Source organism: Hibiscus syriacus, unplaced genomic scaffold, assembly GCF_006381635.1.
Source record: "Hibiscus syriacus cultivar Baekdansim isolate YM2019G1 unplaced genomic scaffold, ASM638163v2 tig00109936_pilon, whole genome shotgun sequence".
Classification (NCBI taxonomy): Eukaryota; Viridiplantae; Streptophyta; class Magnoliopsida; order Malvales; family Malvaceae; genus Hibiscus; species Hibiscus syriacus.
The window spans coordinates 425,129-446,969 of record NW_024062533.1 but is presented as its reverse complement, the minus strand read 5'-3'; the positions used below and the strand labels follow the sequence as shown (position 1 = coordinate 446,969).

The window sequence follows — 21,841 nt, the reverse complement described above, 5'->3', positions numbered from 1 at the left end:
AGAATGTTACATTAGCGGTATCAGTGTGTCAGGTTTAGTCGTTCCTAGGATAATTGGGTTAGAGTCAGTCAGCGTCTATAAGTGTACATGCCTATAAAGATTCAAGAGTACCATAAAGACTATAATGACGATAATAACCTCCAATTCTTTCTAATTTCAGCGAAAACCTATGACATACGATCCAACTTACAATCAAGACGGTAGGGACGAGTATCATGCATCCCTAGTGGTCGAAACTGATGACGAGTTCATCCTAGATATGGACCAGTAGGAGGTACTCGTAGATACAAGGGTTGAGGAGGAAACATCCTTTAGGGATCTCATCTCATCCCTTAGACAGATAGTTAGGGCCATACCTAACACCTTAGTTGTACCACTTCCATTATCAGTACCTCCAGCCCAACCCGTAGTAGTGCTCCAAGAGTCCCTAGTAGAGAGGCTCCGTAGATACAAGACTATCAACTTCTATGGTTTAGGGGATGTCGATCCCATAGTAGCAGACCAGTGGCTTAGGGAGACTTTCTGCACCTTTAGATAACTGCGCCTTACCCAGAGGGTAAGCTCGAGTGCATCACCACCCTGCTCAAGGGTGACGTCATTGACTGGTGGGAGACAATAAAGTTGGTACTAGATCCAGAGAGGTTGTCATGAAAGATATTTTTATTTGAGCTCAGACATAAATACATCAAAGAGGCTTACACAAATGATCTAAGGGAGCAGTTATTGCATTTAGCCCATGGGAATCGCTCTATGATAGAGTATGACTGAAAGTTTCTCATATTGAATAGGTACGTGCCAGAGTTGGTTTTGATATAGGATCACCACTTTCGTAGATTTAGAAAGGGCCTACACCTTGACATTTTGTCACACCTTGCACCCGACCCTCATAGAGTCTTTGCTGAGTTATCCTGCCAAATGAAGGCAGTCAAGAGGGTCTTGAACATAAGGGCTAGACAATTAAATGTGATCGGGGGATAGACTAGGAGAGCCACTGAATTGGTGAGGTCATCGATGACTCAGTCCAAGAGGGCCAGAGATAGTCAAAGTTTATGGAGATCCCCAGTTATGTAGTCGAGGAGAGCTGGGTAGAGTTAAGATTGACGGGGTAGATTTGAGTCCAAGAATAGACCTCTGACCTTATTCTCTAGAGCTAGTGCCAGTGATTTAACGAGAGTCTTCACCCACCCTATTTATTTTTAGTTTGGGAAGAGGTACCTAAGGATATGCTAGTAAGGATCAAGGGTTTGTTTTAGTTACGGTTCCTTAGATCAGTTTGTTAAAGATTGTTCGGGGGTTTAGGGAGTGACTCTAGCATTAACCCAGAGATCAACATCATTTGAACAGAGAGGCCAAGGGATAGTGAGAGGTGATAGTACTATATCTGGGAAATAGAGTAGAGGGATATCCAGATAAGTGGTCGGTGAAGTGTCGAGGGTAGCCTCTAGACAGTACGCGGTGAGAACCCGCGAGGAGTGTGATGCAACTGACGTGATATCATGTACTTTCATAGTATTTTTCATTCCAATTACTGAATTAATAGATCCCCGTTCCACCCACTCCTATATATGCTTTGACCTAGTTTGAGAGATAGAAATCCCAATCGAAGATTTAAAGGTAGGAGTTTGAGTATCAAGCCCTCTAGGTTTAGATGTTCTAGTAGAAAAGATTCATCAATGATGCCCAATAGAAATTCAAGGTCATACATTCCTAGAATACTTAATAGAGTTACCCTTTAGAGAGTTCAATATGATCTTGGGTATGGATAGGTTAACCGAGCATGACGCCAGTTTAAAGTGCAAAGCCAAATAACTTAAGCTTAGAACATATTATGGTACCAAGTTAGTGATTACTAGTGAGAAGTCGAGTCAGTCAAGGATTGTGTCAACTATAAAAACTGAGAGGTTGATTGACCATGATTGTGAGACATTCTTGGCTCATATGGTCGACACCCAAATTTCAATTCCAACACTCGAGGATATTCGAGCAGTGCAAGATTTCCCCAATGTGTTCGCAGAAGAGTTACCAGGCTTACCGTTCGTTCGTGAACCAGAGTTTGGCATCAAGATAATGTTCGGTTTAGCTCCGGTGTCCATTTCTCCCTACTACATAACATCGATAGAATTAAAGGAGTTAAAGGCTCAAATACAAGAGTTGTTAGAGAAGGGATTTATTCGACCGAGCATCTCTCCATAAGGAGTGTCAATATTGTTTATTAAGAAGAATGATGGGTCAATGAGACTGTGCATCCACTACAGAAAGTTGAACAAGTTAACCATCAAGATCAGTTACTCACTTCCAAGGGTAGACGATCTCTTTGACCAACTTAGGGGAGCATGTGTGTTCTCCAAAATCGACTTGCGATCATGTTATTACCAGTTAAAGATCAAGGATACCGATGTGGCAAAAACAACTTTCAGGACGAGATACGATCATTATGAGTTCCTAGTAATGTTGTTTGGACTCACCAACACCTCGATGATATTAATGGACTTGATGAACTAAGTCTTTCACCCCTACCTAGATTAGTTCCTAGTGGTGTTTATAGAAGACATCCTTGTGTACTCCCGATTAGAGGAAGAGCACAACCAACACTTCCGTATCATCCTTCAAACACTCCGAGATTGACAATTGTAAGCCAAGTTTGGTAAGTGTGAGTTTTGGTTACTAGATTTTTTGTTTTTGATTCATGTCGTATCAACAGTAGACATCCGAGTCGACCTTCAAAAGATTCAGGCCATAGTTGAGTGTGAGCCACCTAAGAACATGTTAGATGTTTATAGTTTCCTAGGTTTATCCATGTACTATTTTTGATTCGTTCAGGGTTTCTTTATGATAACTACTCCGCTGAACAAGTTGCTTCAAAAGGGAGTTCCCTTTGCGTGGGATGGGAAGTGAAAAAAGATCTTCAAACAGTTAAATACCATTTTAACTTAGGCTATAGTGTTGATCCAAACGGAGTCAGATAGGAACTTCATAGTTTTTCAGTGACGCTTCGTTGAATGGTCTTGGATGTATCTTGATGCAAGAAAGAAATGTCATAGCTTATTCTTTCCGCTAGCTTGAACGTCGTGAGCGTAATTATCCCACCAATGACCTAGAGCTAGCATCAATAATATTTGCCTTGAATATTTATCGACATTACATCTTTGGAGAGAAATGTCACGTCTTCAAGATTATATTAACCCATTTAGATTCATCAGTAGAAATGGGACAAAATAACCATGGACTTTGTGACCGGGTTACCCATGAACAGATAGAGGCAAGATGCAGTTTAAGTCATAGTAGATTATTTGACCAAATCAACTCATTTCCTCGTAGTCAGAATAGATTATACCTTAGAGAGGCTAGCTTAGTTGTACATCAGTGAGATAGTTAGGTTAAACGGAGTATCGACTTCCATTATTTATAATAGAGATCCTTATTTACTTCTCATTTTTGGAAATCACTTCGTGAATCCTTAGGCACCAAACAAAACTTCAGTACCGTTTTCCACCCCCAGACAAATGGTTAGTCAAAACGTGTCATCCAGATCCTAGAGGAATGCTTATAGGTATCATCATAGATCTCGAGGGTAGTTGGGAGGACCACCTACCACTAGTGGAGTCTACGTACAATAACAATTTCTAGTCGAGCATTCAGTTAACTCTGTATGATGCCTTGTATGGGAGGATCACTTACCACTAGTGGAGTCCACGTACAATAACAGTTGGTAGAACTCCTTTATGTTGGACAGAGCTTAGTGAGGGTCAAAGTTTAGGTCCAAACTTGATCAGAGAAATTGAGGAAAAGATCTGATTGATTCAGAGTCAGTTGAGGGAGAGTTTCGATAGACAGAGATCCCATGCGGATTTAAAACGCAAAGGTATAGAGTTCGTAGTGGAGGACAAAGTGTTCTTAGAGGTCTCCCCATGGAAGAAAGTACTTCACTTTGGTGCAAAGGAAAGTTGACTCTACGCTTCATAGAACCTTACGAGGTACTAGAGAGAGTTGGACTAGTGGCTTACCGGTTGGCCTTACCACTAGAGTTGGGCTCATTAACAATACGTTCCATGTATCCATGCTCAGAAGATACCATTCTAATCCTTATCATGTCATAACTCTAGATCAAATCGAAGTGAGGCCATACATGGCCTATAAGGAAGAACTGATCAAAATCTTAGCGAGAGATGTAAAAGAGCTAAGGAACAAGAAGGTTCCCTTAATGAAGGTGCTAAGAAAACGACTTGGGACACCAAGGAGGACATATAGCTTCAGTACTCTTACCTCTTCTATCTAAGTAAATTTTGAGGGCGAAATTTCTTTATAGGAGGGTAGAGTTGTAACGCCCCGAATCCCAACTTAGTAGTTTCAGGTTAACTCAAGTGGGTTTAGATAAATCTGTTAGTATCGTAAGAAGACTTGGACCAAGTTAGCCTTGACTTGGGCTTAGATTTGGCCCAATATGTGTTTAAAAAAGGTATTTTTATATGGTGACCAAAATAAATGGGACCTAAAAAGTAATTTACCCCTAAACTTTCTCAAAGGCTAAATCTTTTTAATGAAGGCTGATGTCAACGGGGAGAAAATTCTCATTTATCATTTTTCAAAAACACTTTGTCTTATTCTTCATCCATTCAAACTCTCTCCTCCCTAGCATCTTAAGAAATGTACAAGCTTTATTCTATTGAAAGCCTTGCCTAGCAACACCAAGGTAAGAACTTTAATCTCCTTATTCCAAGCTTCATTTCAAGCCCTCTTTGGTAATTTTATGGTGACCAAATATGGGGGTTTAAGAGAACTTTATTTGTCCAGCTCATTTTTGAAGGGGTTTAAACCTCAAGAAATATTCTAAACCATTTTCTAAACTTCCCAACAACGTTAGTAACACTTATGCTTGGTTTTTTCTAGTGAAATAAGTTAGAGAATGCTTCAAGGCTGGGGGAAATGAGAAGCTAGTGCTTGGTTGATCCTTGTGTGTTTCCAGCAGTCTAGACATTTAAGGTAACTCACTTTTAACTCAACTCTACTGCACTGTAGATCACTAGGTGAATTTGTTAGCTTGCATGAGTCATGAAGCATGTTCATGGTAAATTTCAGTGTTTGAGTGTTTTCAACATGTTATAGACTTATTATGACCCTATTATCAAACATAACACTCTAATAACATTTGGGAACCTCAATAGGATATTTGAGAGGGTTGGAGAGACATTTTCGTGCCCAAAATAGAGTATTTCGTGTCCAAAATAGATGTTAAAAACAAAGGGATTTCGATTATAAGTATCAACACTCATACAATGGGTATTGTCCGCTATTTGTGAGTACTATAAATGGGTGCGAATATATGTGCAAGTATACACAATTGAACAAGTAATACAGTGATAAGTTGAGTATCGTCTCCACAGGGAATTGGTGAAATCAAATATGTTTGTCAAGGTACTTTACTTTGTCACCTAAGCAAAGTTAGTGATGGTATGTACAAATGGGAATGTTGTGGCAAAATGGAATGACTGATGTGAAAATCGAATGGTGGTAGTGTGGTAGCAAATGGATATGTCGTGGGAAATAAATTGTGATGCGTGCAAATAAATGGAAATGTCAAGGCAAAATAAAATGTAAATACTAGATTTAAAATGTAGGACTTTAGCTTTCTCACACGACAAGCTGCTATGGGAATGAGTGATAGGAATCACTGGGAAAATCTAAGTATATTTCTACGAATAGTATTTCTTCTATGCCTAGTCTGCCCGACAAAGTCTCCTAAAGTGCCCTATGCTATCTCTAGTAAGGGACTCGACAGATTGAAGATGTCCTGGCAAAACCGATTGGCGTAAGCCCCTGCAGTGATCCTATTGGTCCAGACAACAGGATATGTCTCGGTAATACCTTTTTACGACAGCATTAACATCTAACCTAGCGTTCATGTATAACTCATTTTAGTCGAATGAAATCCTAGCCTTATCTCTAAGGTGGATTGGCCTAGTTACTATCTAGAACCCCTTTGTTTATGTAGTTCCTCCCTAGTTTCTCTAGAATACTAAGGATATTTTGTCAAGGTATTCTCTCGAACCCTAAAAACCTCCTAAGAAAAGGTTACTCTCGTAGCTCCTACAACCTTAAGGCATTAAGTTTCATAAACAAAATAGATTAAAGCATAGAAAATCAACCATTCATTTAAATAAAAACTTAAACATTCAAGCAAACTCCCACCAAATAGGATTAGTTCATGGTGAGGTTCGAAATAAACAAGCACAAAGCAAGTTTCATTCGTTCCTTACAACCCAATAACAAAATATGAAAACAAAGAACTAAGGGGAGGAGAGAAAGCCTTCGACGTGCACTGCCTGAGCTTCCCTCGACCACCAAGAATTGCCCCTAGCGATCTAGCTCATCTCGGATGCTTAGAACGCCACTCCCTCAGGCTTGTCTAGGAGAAATGCCACAGCAAGTAGGATTGACTGAGAAAAGTGTGACCTTCTTTCTCTAACTTTTTAAGCTCAAATCAGGGTGGAACTAAAGTCTCTAACATTGTGGCTTCATCTTCTATTTATAGGAAAAAATTAATCATAGGACTTGGTGTTGACTTTCCTAGGAAACCCCAAAACCATGGTTAAGTTGTTTGGGAGTCGGGCAGAGCAGGCTATGATACAGCCTGGCTTGTTGACTGAGTGACCGGCATGATCCCGTTGCAGGCACCCAAGGATAGGCAGCATCTGCAGGGGCAGGCGACGTCATCAGCAAGACCGGCGGTTGCAATGCCGATCCCTCCAGGCGGATCTTCGAACATGTATCTCGAGATTCAGTTGAACCATAAATCATAATATATAAGAAGTGCTTCAATCTAAAAGATAAATAGACCGTTTTAGGTCTAGTATATAGAAATACGAAGGAAGGGTATTTGTAGGACATGCAATTCAATTAATTCATTATACAGAAACAGAAACAGTGGTACAAATAGAAAGAGTAGGAGAGGGTCAAGTGTTGTTTTACCCAAGGGCAATGGCGCATCAAACAGCAATATAAAAGTGTAAATTCCCGCAGACAACGGTTATTAAGACTGGACTGTCTTCTCCAACACCCTCTCCCAGCAACATTTGAGTGTAAAAAAAGAAACAAAAAAATAGTACATACAGTATGTAATAAACAATCACAAACCAAAACTAGAAAACATATGCAAAGAAAATTCGAGCAGTGGGAGAGTAAAAAAGGTGCAAAGTCCAAAGATTTCAGAAGCGGAAAAATAAGAAGTTCCCGGGAATCAAGGGTCAAGATCATGTGACCACTCCAATAAGGTAAGGACCTTTTCTTTTCCTCTCAAATTCCATAGATTTAGAGAGAGTACTAACTCAAAACTCCCTTCTTTTTTACACTGTATACAGCAACTCAGCATTATCCTATTTGGTCCTTCTATGCTTCAGCTGCAATGAAAATTCTTACAGGTGGCACTGGAAGATTTAGTGGAGTTAGACCTGTAGTTTTCTTGATGTATATTATCTTGATTTCTTATCAGTTTAGTTCCCATTGTGCTGTTCATAATGAAGAAGCCAGCACCAGCACTAGTATTACGTTTCATCCTCCAAGGAAAACCCAGTTTTTGGACACTGCTTCTTTTCATGCTCCATCAAGCTTATCTCAGTTTGCTGGGAATGAAGATGAAAAGAGGATAGTTCATACGGGTCCTAATCCTCTTCACAATTAGGGAAGTTTTCTGCAATTTTTTCATGTTACCAGCTTTTTCTCTTCTTTCTTTGTATTATTATTTATTACAGTGAATGGGAGAGTATTGAATATATCCTTTTCAGTGGGAGGTTTAAATGAGGGTTTTATAGGGCAGTGCACCTTTAGCAATGGTCTAGAGAATGATGAGAAAAAAAGGGGAAGACAAGGGAAAAGGCTAGTGTTAATGCTCTTGTTTCTCCTGTACCCGCTCTCCTGTTATAATGCTATAAGATTCAATATAATTTGCCTTCTGCATTAATTCGATATGCAATTGCTTTCACTCTTCTACTTTACTATGTTCTGCAACTGTTATGCCTGCCCATCACGCTGGTTTCCCTTTCCCATTCCATTTCTGTCATGGAATTGGTGATCTTGAAACCTACCATATTCATCCTGCGTTATAATTACTTTAACATTTAATCTTTATTTTAACGTTTACGAATGAAATAAATTGAATTAAGAGGATTATTCTCATATAAACTTCTTCAGAATTTAATCTGAAATAATTGATGAATCAAACGGATAAAAAAATTGATGAATCAAACGGATAAAAAAATCACAGTTCATTTATGTACAACAGTTCCACTCCTTACCAAACAATCCTCATATGCACTCTACCTACTCCTCCGAGTTAATATAAATAAGAGTGCAAATATATGAAAACTACTATGGGACAAAACCAAACCATGTTCTTCTCTCTTTTCAATCAATTTTAATTACCCAACAATGAAAAGTTGAAACATGTTGAAGCTAAGGCAATTTCTGACATCTGGGAATACTACTATTATTAGGGTTTTAGCCTAGGGATGTAGGTCATGGTTTTTATATATCCAAACTGTATCTTTAGTTGGAACTTAACATTTATTCAGTGTGCCAATGTGGGTTATTGACATATAATTTTAAAGGGTAAACTACTTACTTCTTATCACTCACCTATTATTTAATTTTTGTATGGATAAGATAACTACGATTTTTTTTATTATCAAAATTACATCTAAAATTATATTTTAATTCTATTTTAATCATCTGTCATTAACAAATTAACTGTAATATTGATATAGTAAAATTTTAATTATTTTTTAATACTGCAGACGTGACATTACCTTAAGATGACATACTAACATTATTGTTAATTTTTTAACGGCATGTTATCTAAATAGAACCAAAACATAATGTTAAGTATGTTGAAAAAATAATAATTAGATGATTAAGATAGAAGCTAAGTAATGAGTGGGTGACCAAATAAATAATTTACCAAATTATACTGTTATATAGTGTAATCAGCAAAGTTCAAAACTAAAGGGGACTGAAGAGAGATATACGATAAGTCATAGAAACTTCCTTAGAATCAGTTTTTGTCAAACTAAACCCATAGAAAAAAGAACCCTTTGAAATATAAAATTGACTTGAAAAAAGGAGAGAACTTTCTTCTCTAAATATTATAAAGTTTTGAGAAGTTCAAAAGATTCTTTGGAAGTACGAGAAGAAGCTACTAGTTTTGTGCAAGGGAAGTGTATAGTATTCTCCCCCAATGAAATGAATGTTTGCCTGTGAGCCATTAGGGAGGGGATGGGGCATTTAAAACTGTGACTTAAAGAACTGCTTACCTCATCTCTCTCTTCCAAGTTCACTAATAGAGTTAGAAATATTTTAATAGTAGGTATATATATATTAATAACATAAATTTTTCGTATGCACATACACGATTAAGATTTTAATGTGAACATCGAAAAACGAATAACTAACATAAAAACAATTCAAATTTTAAAATAAACACATACTCATTTTGAAGAACACGTACATTCGCTACTGCTTTCAGCCCACTATTGATTATTATTTCCAGTATAGAAAGCATGGCTAATAAAAGCAGGCCCTACAAAGGCTGTATACTTGCCTGGAATTGCTGATGTTTCATCACAGTATCAACCACCCAAAGATGAGGTTGAATTAATTTTAATCAATGTAGGTCGCATTCCATGCATTACAAGCTGCGGTGGTTGATTTTCGTTTTCATCTTCACTCTTTCTGTTCTCCCCTAAAAAATCAGAATGGATAGTTTAATTGATCTGAGTTTTTCCATGATGAATCCGAAGTCATTGATGGCACATAATGTTGCCATTCTATTGTGAAAGTAATTATCATATTGACTTCATAAAAAGTTTGGTATACGATTATAGATTATTTGCTGTTTTAATAGATTTATTCGTATATATAAATTAATAAAATAGTCAATGATAAAAACTATATATGAATATTCAAGATCATATAATATGGAGCACATTAGGTGCAGATGCAAACATATAATTTTATGTTAAGGGTGAACTTTTAAAAGATTAGGTGATGAATTTATAAAATTCTATGAGGGAAAATAGATTATCAATGGAAAAAAATGAAATATATAATAACTTAAAACTTTTTTGGACGATTAAGGGCGGTCTATCATTGATTGAGTGGTTTCAATGATAAAAGATAATGCTATTTTCTCTAAATGACCCATGTTCGAGTAACTCTATATGTAGAGTATGTATATATTATCAACGACTAAGAAAAAATTATGAACAAATATTCTCTTATAATCGTTTTCAGTTATTAGAAAATCATATAATATGGAAAGTATTATAATGAAAACTTGTCTTATTGATGTAAGGTAAACTATAAAGATAGCAAACGAATTATTTGGATCGGATTTTGTTCGAGTCATTTTGTGTCGAGTTACTTTGGGTTTAAATTTGATTCGGGTCACGTTTGTTATTTTGAGATTTGGTTTTATTCAGGTATATAAGTCGGATCGGGTGTATGTTATGGTCAAAATCATATCAATTAGAGTTTTGGTTCGAGTAAATATTAAATCATTTGATTTTGGGTCAGGTCAAATCGAATAACTTGATTCTCGGATCAGATCAAGCATTTTTAGTTTGTGTCAAACTTGAATCTTAGGGTCAATTCGAGTTGAGTTGAGTATGGGGAAAATCAAATATATATAGAATTATTGATATATTTTTTTAATGAAAAACCATATATATATATATAAATCTTATCATTTATGTTTAATTTCATTCAAATTCAATTATTTTTAGGGATTGTAATTTAACCCAACCTTGACCTATAAGATATATTAGAGTTTGTGACATTTTTCTTATTGATTTGGCTCAAAAAATTGTGATATGATATATTCGATAAACAAAATAAAATTATAAATTATAAATTTTATTATCAATTAAAATTTCAAAACTAGATACTTAATGTTTAATTTTAAATATAATATTATTATTAAATTAGTCATAAAATATTAGAATATGTTTTCATTCGCTATGTTTTGTAAAATCATATTTTACTTTTGAATGCATATTTATATTAAGATATTTAGAGTTAAGATTAGAAGAGATAACATCGAATTACATAGTATAAAATTATTTTAATTTTAAATAAATTTAATGTTTTTATATTAATGAAAAATAATAATTGAGATTAAATAAATTTAATCTATAACTCAACTTTTCTAATTCTAGGGACAACAATTATAAAATGTTATACATTTCATCACTAAACCATATCTTTTGATTTAGTCTCTATCTTCACCCATATTTAAAATATAAAGAAATAAAAGGAAAAGAAAAAGATAAACGAGCCAATAAATCAACTTTTAAATGAGTTTACTCTTAAATATAAACGAACTGAACACACATTTATTTATGTTCATTCGTTTATTAAATGAATAAAAAAATTTACCCATACTCTTTTATTTAGCTTAATAAACGAATGTTACACAAACAATTCATCATACGTTTTTGTTTATTTACACCCCTGAATCAAATTCAATTATTAGTTTAGATATTATGTCAAAACTCATCTATTACGTGCTATTCTGCATCATTACATACGAATCGAAACAAGATTTTTAGGCTTACAGAATATACTGGAAGTGGAACAACGTACTAACTGATCGGTTCACAGAAACTCTAAAGCAGATAGAATAAACTTGTTGAAGCCATACATAGGTTCAGTAATCAGGGTCCAAACCTTTGGAGCCAGGGATATCGACCCACTCCACTTGGATCAACACTTGCCCACTTTCGACATCATTGAGTTTGAGACGCATCTTTTGGGTGATCCTCCCATCCTCCAAAATAATGCAGCTCTCATCAGCCAGGTCGTTTGTCCCCGATGGTTGTAGCTTCTTCAGTGCAACGCCGTTCGGGAGTTCTCCCAAGCTCTTCCTCAACCTCACTGCCTCTACGTACGGCTGAATGTCGATCGCCGTGGTTCCCATCGCATCATCGTCGCTGAACGTGTCCTTGTCGTACACCGTCTGCAAAATCGAAGCGAATTCGAATTCGATGTAAGTTGCGGTGAATGGCATGCATAGAAACTGCAGATTTGGAGCGGTGGAATCAGATGTTACTTACTAAAGTGATCGGAGCATTGAGATCTTTGATTTGGAGAGTTAACTCATCGTTCCACTCCGGATTGCAGTTTTTCTTCAAAACGCGGGTCTTCACTTTCTGCAACATTTATTGTCAGATAAATCAACAACCCTATACTCTGTTCATTGAGAGGTCCTAAATTATGACATAATCTATCCAGATGAAATTTGCCAAGAGACTTTAATGGCTGAGATGAAGGGAAACACAAACACAACAAACCTGACCAGCCGTGGTGATGACAACGTAAGGATCACTGGTACCCGATACCTTATCACGGACAGCAAGATTGAAGCCTTTTATGACCTTGATTCTCAGAAGTCCCAACGCATCCATTGCAACAAAACACACTAGGTTTCAATCAAGACAAAGGCTTTCTTTTACTTGGTCTTTCTTAGAAAAATAGGAATAAGGATAACAGACATACTAGAAAGACGATAAATAAAAACCTTATGAAATCGTGTATGGTTCCTCTAGAGGAATCTTTAATTTCCACTATCGATCGACCCGGCCTTGGGTGCAACGTGTTGTGGTTCAGTCACTTTCATACATAACAGAAAAAACAAAAATGCTTAGTCAAACAGCATCTATATTTTTATATAGATGTGTGGTTCACCGCTACCCTTGGCTCTGCTCTTTGGTTTTGTTATTTTTTAAAGAAAAAATAATCTCATTGACCAAAAATACCTTATAATGTAATATTTTAATCAAATATTTTTGGATTTGCCATAATAACCAACTAAATCGCAATACGATCGATAATTCGCAATGCGATCTCCGGTATCGCAAATTAGTTTCCAGATTCGCAACGCGATTCTGACTATCGCATTGCGATTTCCCAAATTCGCGTTGCGATTTTCCTAAATCGCAATGCGATTTACATAGCGCCATTCGTATTAACGCATATTTTTTTTTCAAATTCCAAACACGAATATATTAATTTATCGGAATACTGAACCGTCCACAATATATCCCGTAATCGCAACTCATAACCTAAAACCCTAAATCACAACTCAGTCTCATCTCCATCTCTCACTCTCTAAGGCGACATCTGTTTCCATCTCCGACGAAATCAGTCCCCACGACGATATCAGTCTCTATCTCTGGCGAAATCATTCACGGTCAGAAATGGAAAATCAACCAAATCAACCACCGAGGGTTAGTTTTTTTAATTATTTTTATTTTGAAATTTTTGCATTATTATTAGGTTTTTTTATATTGAAATTGATGATAAGTTTACTGGTATTTTCAATAATAGATTAACCATTTCACTTAGATTGCTTATTATATTCATTCGATTGCTGCCAATACTGCTAAACTGTTTAGTCTTTAACCCTGTGAAGTTAGTATTTGTCTTTGTTTTGTCTTTTGGTTGAAGTAATGCAATCCATTCAAGTTTCTTTCAATTTTAGTATTTGAAACCGAGAATGACTATCGCAATGCGATTCTGTCGTTGCGATTTTCATTTCGCGTTGCGATTCTTGCGTTGCGATAGTCAAATTCGCGTTGCGATAGTCATTTTCGTGTTGCGATTTAAAGTTTCAGAAACTATTCTTCTTCTGCAAATTGAAACTTGAATGAATTGCATTACTTCAACCAAAAAAACAAAAACAAATACTAAATTCACAGCATTGCAAATTTAAGTTTGAAGAATAAACTACTACTCTTTATGTTTATTGTTCTTGTTATATCTTCACAGTGTAGTTTTTGGTATATCTAAATTGGTATGTTTATTGTTTTTGCAGAACTTTTATTCGGCTCAATTGACCTTAAGAAATAAAGTAAGCCTGGCCAAAACAATTGCATCGAAGCTTTCACATGCACAAAGAAAAATATTTGAGGATACTTGCTTCGGGCCATGGCTGAAAGTACAACATCCGGGTGGAGATGCTATGTTGACCCATCTGTTTCTTCAAACCATGACTAGCGATCTACCAGAGACTATACAACGTCGTGATGAAGAGATATGGTTTGATTTTCCACCGGCGTATACGTGTTTTGGGCGGGAGGAGTTTTGCTTAATCACCGGTCTACGCTTCGGACACGATGATGTAGATCAGTACACTAGACATATTACCCGCCTATCATGGTTTTCCCGAGTTTTTCCTGAGCTGTCAACGGAGAAGCCGAATTTACATGTGGAAGACTTGACGAGATTATTGAATAAGAAATATGGTTTTACTCGGATGGATGGCGTCGATGTTGTCCGAGTATGCCTTCTAATACTTTTGCAAGCCGGCTTTTTAGGCAGAGAGGCCCGACAACCTATTCCTAATGATCTAATTAAATTGGTAGAGGACCTAAATGCATGGAACTTGTTTCCGTGGGGTTCGTATCTATGGAGAGATACAGGGAATAAGTTGTCATCTGCCTTTGATGATCGAAAAAGTTTGCGTGGCGATGGTTCCAAATACACTTTGTCAGGCTTTATTTGGGCCTTTAAGGTAATAATTTCTATATAATGTTTCCAAAATTATAATTAATTCTTTAACAATTACTAATGTTTGTTATTATATTGTTTGTAGATTTGGATATTTGAGGCCTTTCCCGCCATGCAGACATATGCATTAAAAACTTCTAATGATATTCCTAGGGCTATTTCCTGGAAAAGAAAACGGTCCTTGCAGCAATGGGAAGATTTACTACTGTATACTACAATAAATAATGTAAGTTAACACAAATACTACCATATGTTTATAAACAAGTTATTACTAGTACACGTTTAACTTTATTTGAGCTTTTATATTGTTAGGAGGCCAACACTCCATTACAGAGGCTGACACCCACGGAAGCTGAGCTTGCCACTAATTGGTGGCAAGCTAGTAAGCGTTTTTTTGATAGCACGGATGATGAGCAGCCACCACTTCGAGAGCCATCACCTCACCCAGAGCCATCACCTGATCGACCCGAATATACACCTCCACAACGAGAGTCATCACCTATTCTGTCACATCATCGAGCCTCTTCTCCACCATCACCTCATGATAGGCGACCGGCAAAGATGCCACGAAGTTTATCTCCCTGTTCTCCACCTCCACGGGATGAGTTAGGGGATTTACGAAATGAGGTCAATGCCTTGCGTGAGGAGGTCGGTACTTTACGCGATGACAATGGTGCATGGCGTGTTGAGGTGTCTACTTTACGTGGTGAGGTAGCAGCTCTACGTGAGATTGTAGCACCGTTGCAGAACGAGGTTCATACTCTATGCAACGAGGTAAGTTTAATATTTTTCATATTTAACTTGATGATAAATTTACTCGTAATTTCACTTAGATTGCTTAGTAAATTCATTCGGTTGCTGCCAATATTGTTTAACTGTTTATTCTTTAACCCTGTGAAGTTAGTATTTGTTTTTGGTTGTCTTTTGGTTGAAGTAATGCAATCCATTCAAGTTTCAATTTGCAGAAGAAGAATAGTTTACTATCACAATGCGAAAATGACTATCGCAACGCAAAAATGACTATCGCAACGAGAGAATCGCAATGCGAAAATGACTATCACAATGCGAAAATGACTATCGCAATGCGAATTTGACTATCGTAACGAAAGAATCGCAATGCGAAATGAAAATCGCATTGCGATTCTCTCGTTGCGATAGTCAAATTCGCATTGCGATAGTCATTTTCGCATTGCAATAGTCATTTTCGCGTTGCGATTTTCATTTCACATTGCGATTCTCTCGTTGCGATAGTCATTTTTGCGTTGCGATTTTAAGTTTCAGATTCTATTCTCCTTGTGCAAATTGAAACTTGAATGAATTGCATTACTTCAACCAAAAGATAAATACTAACTTCACAGTGTTGAAAATTTAAGTTTCAAGAATAAACTACTACTCTTTATGTTGTCATTGAACCTGCACTAAACCTATATGTTGTCCTTTTAAATGTTTATATAAGTGCTTACTTCTGGAATGTTATCTGATGCATTTTGTAAACAATGATATAATAATGACTTGGGTGAATACCGTGCAAGTTTGAAATATATTTGTCTTTGTTTTCACTGTTTAATATCATGTCTGTTTATTTACTGATTTATGTATTAATTTATTTTTAGCGGCCCGCTAAGGTGGATGCTCTACGTCGGGTTTTTCTTGCAAGACGGAGTTCACGCATCAGACGGCGTGCACGTGCCATTACGTCTCCGTTCACCCCAATAGTGCGAAGAATCCGTAAGAAAAAGCCCGACTCACCTGTCATCGTTCAAGAGGCCTCCCCTATCGTTCAAGAGGCCCCTATCATCCCTCAAGAGTCCCCTCCTACCGTTCAAGAGGCCACTGTCATCGTTGAAGAGGTCCCTCCCAACATTCTAGAGCCCGATTCACACGGCGTAATATATCGAATTAATGAGAAGCCCCCTCACGTACCGGACATGATGGATGACTATTGGCTTTCGTATAAGTTACCGGCCAGTACCATTCCGGTAGATGAAGTGGAGAGGAAACAACTACCGGAAACAATTCTGGATAATACCCTTTGGGCTAAGACCGAGTTGATTTTTATATACATGAGCGGAGCCAAGGGTGTTACACTGATATATACAAACTCAACGATGATATGCATTTGTTGATTGAACGGTCTTGGTGGGGTGTATTATTAGGGGTTGAAGACAACAACTATTTCGATGGGGGGTAAGTCTTATATTTCTTCTTATATTTCAGTTTGATTAATTTTTTTTTAAATTTATGTAATTCACTAATATATGTCTTTTTTTGTAAAACAACATATTGATGCATGAGTGACACGTCTTCTAATTGTAAGGAAATTGAAGAAATATATAAAAAAACATGATATACAATTATGCCGACGTCTTTTCACGTAGTTCACTTGAAGAATTAACGACATGAATCATATGTGTTTGCTAATAGACAAGCTAAACTTTATCCTGCATGATGGGAGGTCGATAAGGTTAGTATATTTGTTTAAATATTTTAAAGGTGTTCATAAATAAGTGTGCAATTTGAATTATTACATTTCGATACAGGTGTTTATCCCTGTTTTGGACCGTACTCATTGGCTTCTCGTCGAGCTTCAGCTCCCATCCCTAAAGACAATAGTATATGACAGCATGATAAATTACATATCATTGTCTGATTTGAGAGATATTATTAAGGGATGGAGCTCTCATTTGGCTAAATTCTTGGATGCAATTAATTATTGGACTAAGTCTGGAAACAAGAAGCCAAAGAAGTTCAATGTTACAGTTATCAGAGACGAGACCGCGCCACAACAAACGAAGGAAGCCAGAGGGGATTGTGGTCCTCTCGTATGCATGTGCTTGGAGCGTTTGACGACAAGAAGTACACATTTTCTACCTCCCACCGATAGAGATAGAGGTGCAGTAGGCTTGTGGTTTCGGCATTTTATGACTAGAGCGATATATGTGAGACATTGCCTACCTGCATCCGCGTTATGAAAGTGTCCATAAACAATTTGTAAGTCAAATGCAAGTGTTGTTAAACATATATACTCTTTTTGGTTTGAAAATGTTTGGTTAAGTAGCTAGAATTCAATAATTTGCTGTTTGTAGGTTTTAGATGTGTAGAAAGTGTTGTTGATTCAATGTTTGGTTTCTGCAGGTTAATCCTGAAGTGAGCTGCGTGAAATGGATTTATGGGTGCAAAAGTTGATTTCATTATTATTTTTTGATTGTTTAATTGATTTGTAAAAGATGATTTGTAAATGTTGATTTGTTTAATTGATGTGTACATAATATTTGTGCTTGTTTAATTGATTGAAATGTAATAGTTGATTTGTTGATTTCAATCTGCATTATGTTGAATGCAAAACAGACTATCGCAACGCGGAAATGACTATCGCAACGAGAGAATCGCAATGCGAAATGAAAACCGCAATGAGTGAATCGCAATGCGAAAATGAAAATCGCAACGCGAAATTAGTTTCGCGTTGCGATTTTCATTTTCGCATTGCGATTCACTCATTGCGATTTTCATTTCGCATTGCGATTCTCTCGTTGCGATAGTCATTTCCGCGTTGCGATAGTCAATTCCGCGTTGCGATAGTCATTTCCGTGTTGCGATAGTCATATTCGCGTTGCGATTTCCGCGTTGCGATAGTCAAATGAATGTCTAATAAGTGATAACAACTGAACATATCATAGCAATGTTCAAACTCAAGTTACTAATACATGCCTAACTGAAAATGTTAAAAGTTCACACATAATATACACATAATACAACGTTTGCATTTAAAAATCACCTAAGTTAACAGTCCCAAAAGGTGAAGCCGGTTGTGATTGAGATTTTGATGAGGATCCATATTTTGGTAGAGGAAAAGATGATTGTGATGGCACTGGTGATCCATATGTCAACCTTGTATGACCACTTTCCTTGCACCGACTACATGTCGATCTCTTCTTCTCTTCACCCTTAGACAGTATACGATCGTGACTTTTTGGTCGGCCAGGTAGCTTTCTGTCCATGGCTGGTGGCAAAACTGTTTGTAAGTCATCTGGTATGTCCCACTCAGAAGGATGTGGAATAGGGTAGACAATCTCGCCATAAGTATGTCGATATACTTTTGTAGTGTAGCAATACATAGCGTATGCGCTTGAATCATCTTGGTTTAGATGAAGAGAAATTTTTATAACATGGCCACACGGATAACCAGATGTTTGCCATTTCATACAACTACACGTCTTTGCATTTAGATCGACAAGCCCATTTAAGTTATTATCCAGTACTTCAAACAAAGTGTTTGAACATGGTTCAACTCTCCATGACGTTGACTTCACAATACGTTTCGTTATCTTTTTTTCTGTCCATGGTGTAACACGATGTTCCAATGTTCCTGTAAATTTAAATAAATAATACTTAGTAAAATATATGATAAGTTACGAATTTAAAGAAATAATACATGCATGGTTTCTTTTCTTGTAGTACTACTGTTGAATAGAGGCTCGAAAAAACTCCATTAACATAGTAATGGGTAATTTCCGGGAATGACGACTTAGAGCGTTGATTGATTCTGCACTATTAGACGTCATGAAACCATATCTTCCTCCAAGTTGATGTACTCTTGACCATCTTTCAAAACTGACATCTTCTAGTGTTTGAGCACACTGAGGCAAAACACGTCTTAAACAGTTTATATGCTTATTAAAATCCACTTCCCGATAAGCTTTTACAGCCTTCCAGTATGTCCATTTGTGATTTTTTATACCAGTAGACCTTGATTTTAGATTTCTATACAAATGAACACCACAAAGTCCATGAAAAGCATCTGGGAAACACCTTCTAATAGCATTGTCAATTGAGTTTGCCCTATCGGATATGATTGTCAGATTGCTAATATGACCTATGCAATCCCTAAGATGCCCCATAAACCATGTCCATAAATCAGAGGTTTCATATTTGCCAACCCCGTAAGCTATTGGCAGTATCCCATTGTTAGCATCCATGGCTACTGCTAATAAGTTTACTCCAAGGTATCGACCTTTTAAATGTGCTCCGTCAACTATAATAACTGGGCACATGCAATTAATAAACGAACGAATCTACAAAATCATATACACAAGAAATATAATCATTTAAATGTGAAATGCATGTAACTAACAAAAATGAGTCAACAAAATTATATTGATTTACTAACCGCAGCACCAATGGCGATAAACAGCAACTCAAAGCGTCCATCTCTATCTGTTTTGATATGAGTTACCGACCCAGGATTTTTCAGCTTTAAATTGTGACAATAAGCCGGCAGTTGGGCAAACGATGCTTCTGGTGACCCCCTCAACAATTCCAAGGCATAACATTTGGCTCTCCAAGCTTGAGAATATGAGATACTAATCTTGAACCGAGCATTCATGTCAGTCATAATTTCATGTCCCCGATATACCCTGCCATTCAAAAACATTAACTCAGCCAGAAAACCACCCAACACCTTTTTGTTTGCCTGTCTATGGTGAGGAAAAACTTGGGTTCTTGAACATGTATGTTTATCAATAAAAGTCCTAACTTGAAACATTTCGCAATCTTTTATCCTCTTTGCAATCATACGCCACGTACAGTTTTTGTCAATCATACACCTTGTTTTGAAACGATCTTTGCTTGATTTGTTAACTTTTAGTTGATAGCCATCTTCCACACATTTCGTATACAAAGCTATCTTCAAGTCTTCCTTTGTATCAAAACAATCATCTTTCTTGATACGAATAAATTTTATGTAACAATCAACTGCTATCTTTACCAACTCTTCTTCCGGTATCTGAAGTAATTCTGGCATATTCCAGTTATACTCCCGTGGCATTTTCTTCGGGGACTTTTCTTTGGGGATTTCTTCTTCTTCTTCTTCTTCAGTGTTATATGAATTACAGAATGGATGTTCAACATGTTCATTTACAGTCGTAACTTCCTCCTCATTATCATCAACAACATCTTCCTCGGCAACGGCTGTTTCATCATCAAAATTCGGGTATTGACCAATATCAAAATCATTACATGTAGGGTATGTTTCTTCTTCTGAAAAATCATCATAATCCGAGTATTGACCAAGATCAAAGTCCGGGTATTGACCAAGATCAAATTTCGAATACTGACTAGTACTCACAATTTTTCTGTTGGCTCATCATCGTCTAACTGGTCAATACGAAAACCGGAATTTGGTGCTGAAAGTTGATTGAGATTTGGATTAGGGAAAGGTTGTGGGTTTTGAGATTGTGTTTGGTATTGGAAATGTGGTGAAACAAAATTTGCTTGGTGATGAAATTGTGGTGGAACCATTAAATTTTGAGCACCATAAACTAGGGTTGAAAAACTTAGTTGATTACTACCCGCTACTGACCCAACTTCACTACTTCTAGGTTCAACAACATACAATGTAACATCATCACTTGAAACACTAATGTAAGCAATGAATCGTTCAACATCTTCATTGTCGGTTAAAAAATAAACATTACCATTTCTCTGATAAGATAGCCTAAATCCACTTAGGGGCTCTAAATTCAATTTATTTGCAACACGTAACATTAGAGTTTCATAAGTTAACTTTTTTAATGACAATTTTAGTTGAAGATTCATGGGTAAAGGCATATATTGTAAAACACTATGAACATTCTCCCATGACCCTCCAAAACACAAATCTATCCAAACATGATCAACATTAGATGATTTCATTATTGTAAATTAATTTACTAAACAAACGAGCTGCGAAACTAAAACCTGTTGCCGGATGGGGAAGGATGTCGTTGGATATAGGAACGGATGTCGCCGGAGAGAGTGATAGATGGAGATGAAATGAGTTGCGATTTAGGGATTTAGGTTATGAGTTGCTGCTGCTGCGTAGTTATATACCCAGAACATTTGTGTTGCGAAACTAAAACCTATTGCGAATTCAGAAATCGAGTTGCGAATTTGAAATTCAGTATTGCGATAGTCAGAATCTCGTTGCGATTTACAGATTCGCATTGCGATTTACGTATTCGCATTGCGATTTTTCAAATTCGCGTTGCGATTTACGTATTCGCATTGCGAATTAGGAAAATCACAACGCGAATTTGGGAAATCGCAATGCGATAGTCAGAATCGCGTTGCGAATCTGGAAACTGATTTGCGATACCGGAGATCGCGTTGCGAATTATCGATCGCATTGCGATTTAGTTGGTCATTTTGGCAAATCCAAAAAAAGTTGGTTAAAATCGTATATTATAAGGCATTTTTGGTCACTGATGTTATTTTTTCTTTTTTAAATGTTTGTCTGATCACACGTTCA

General features: G+C 36.8%; 1 protein-coding gene across 1 annotated transcript; it reads right to left on the bottom strand.

Moving 5' to 3' along the window:
* Window positions 1-11,496: 11,496 nt before the first annotated feature.
* Window positions 11,497-12,576, bottom strand: LOC120210811 (protein C2-DOMAIN ABA-RELATED 9-like). Its single transcript, XM_039209476.1, has 3 exons — window positions 12,339-12,576; window positions 12,102-12,197; window positions 11,497-12,004 (listed from the first exon to the last, which is right to left on the bottom strand). Exons 1-3 carry the CDS (start codon window positions 12,450-12,452, stop codon window positions 11,696-11,698), a joined length of 519 nt encoding a protein of 172 aa, XP_039065407.1. The 5' UTR covers window positions 12,453-12,576; the 3' UTR covers window positions 11,497-11,695.
* Between the last annotated feature and the right edge of the window lie 9,265 nt (window positions 12,577-21,841).

Coding starts and splice junctions, on each gene's coding strand:
- LOC120210811 (XM_039209476.1), bottom strand. CDS start 12,452: ATGGATGCGTTGGGACTTCTGAGAATCAAGGTCATAAAAGGCTTCAAT. Junction 12,198..12,338: donor TCATCACCACGGCTGGTCAG/GTTTGTTGTGTT, acceptor TAAATGTTGCAG/AAAGTGAAGACCCGCGTTTT. Junction 12,005..12,101: donor TCAATGCTCCGATCACTTTA/GTAAGTAACATC, acceptor TCGATTTTGCAG/ACGGTGTACGACAAGGACAC.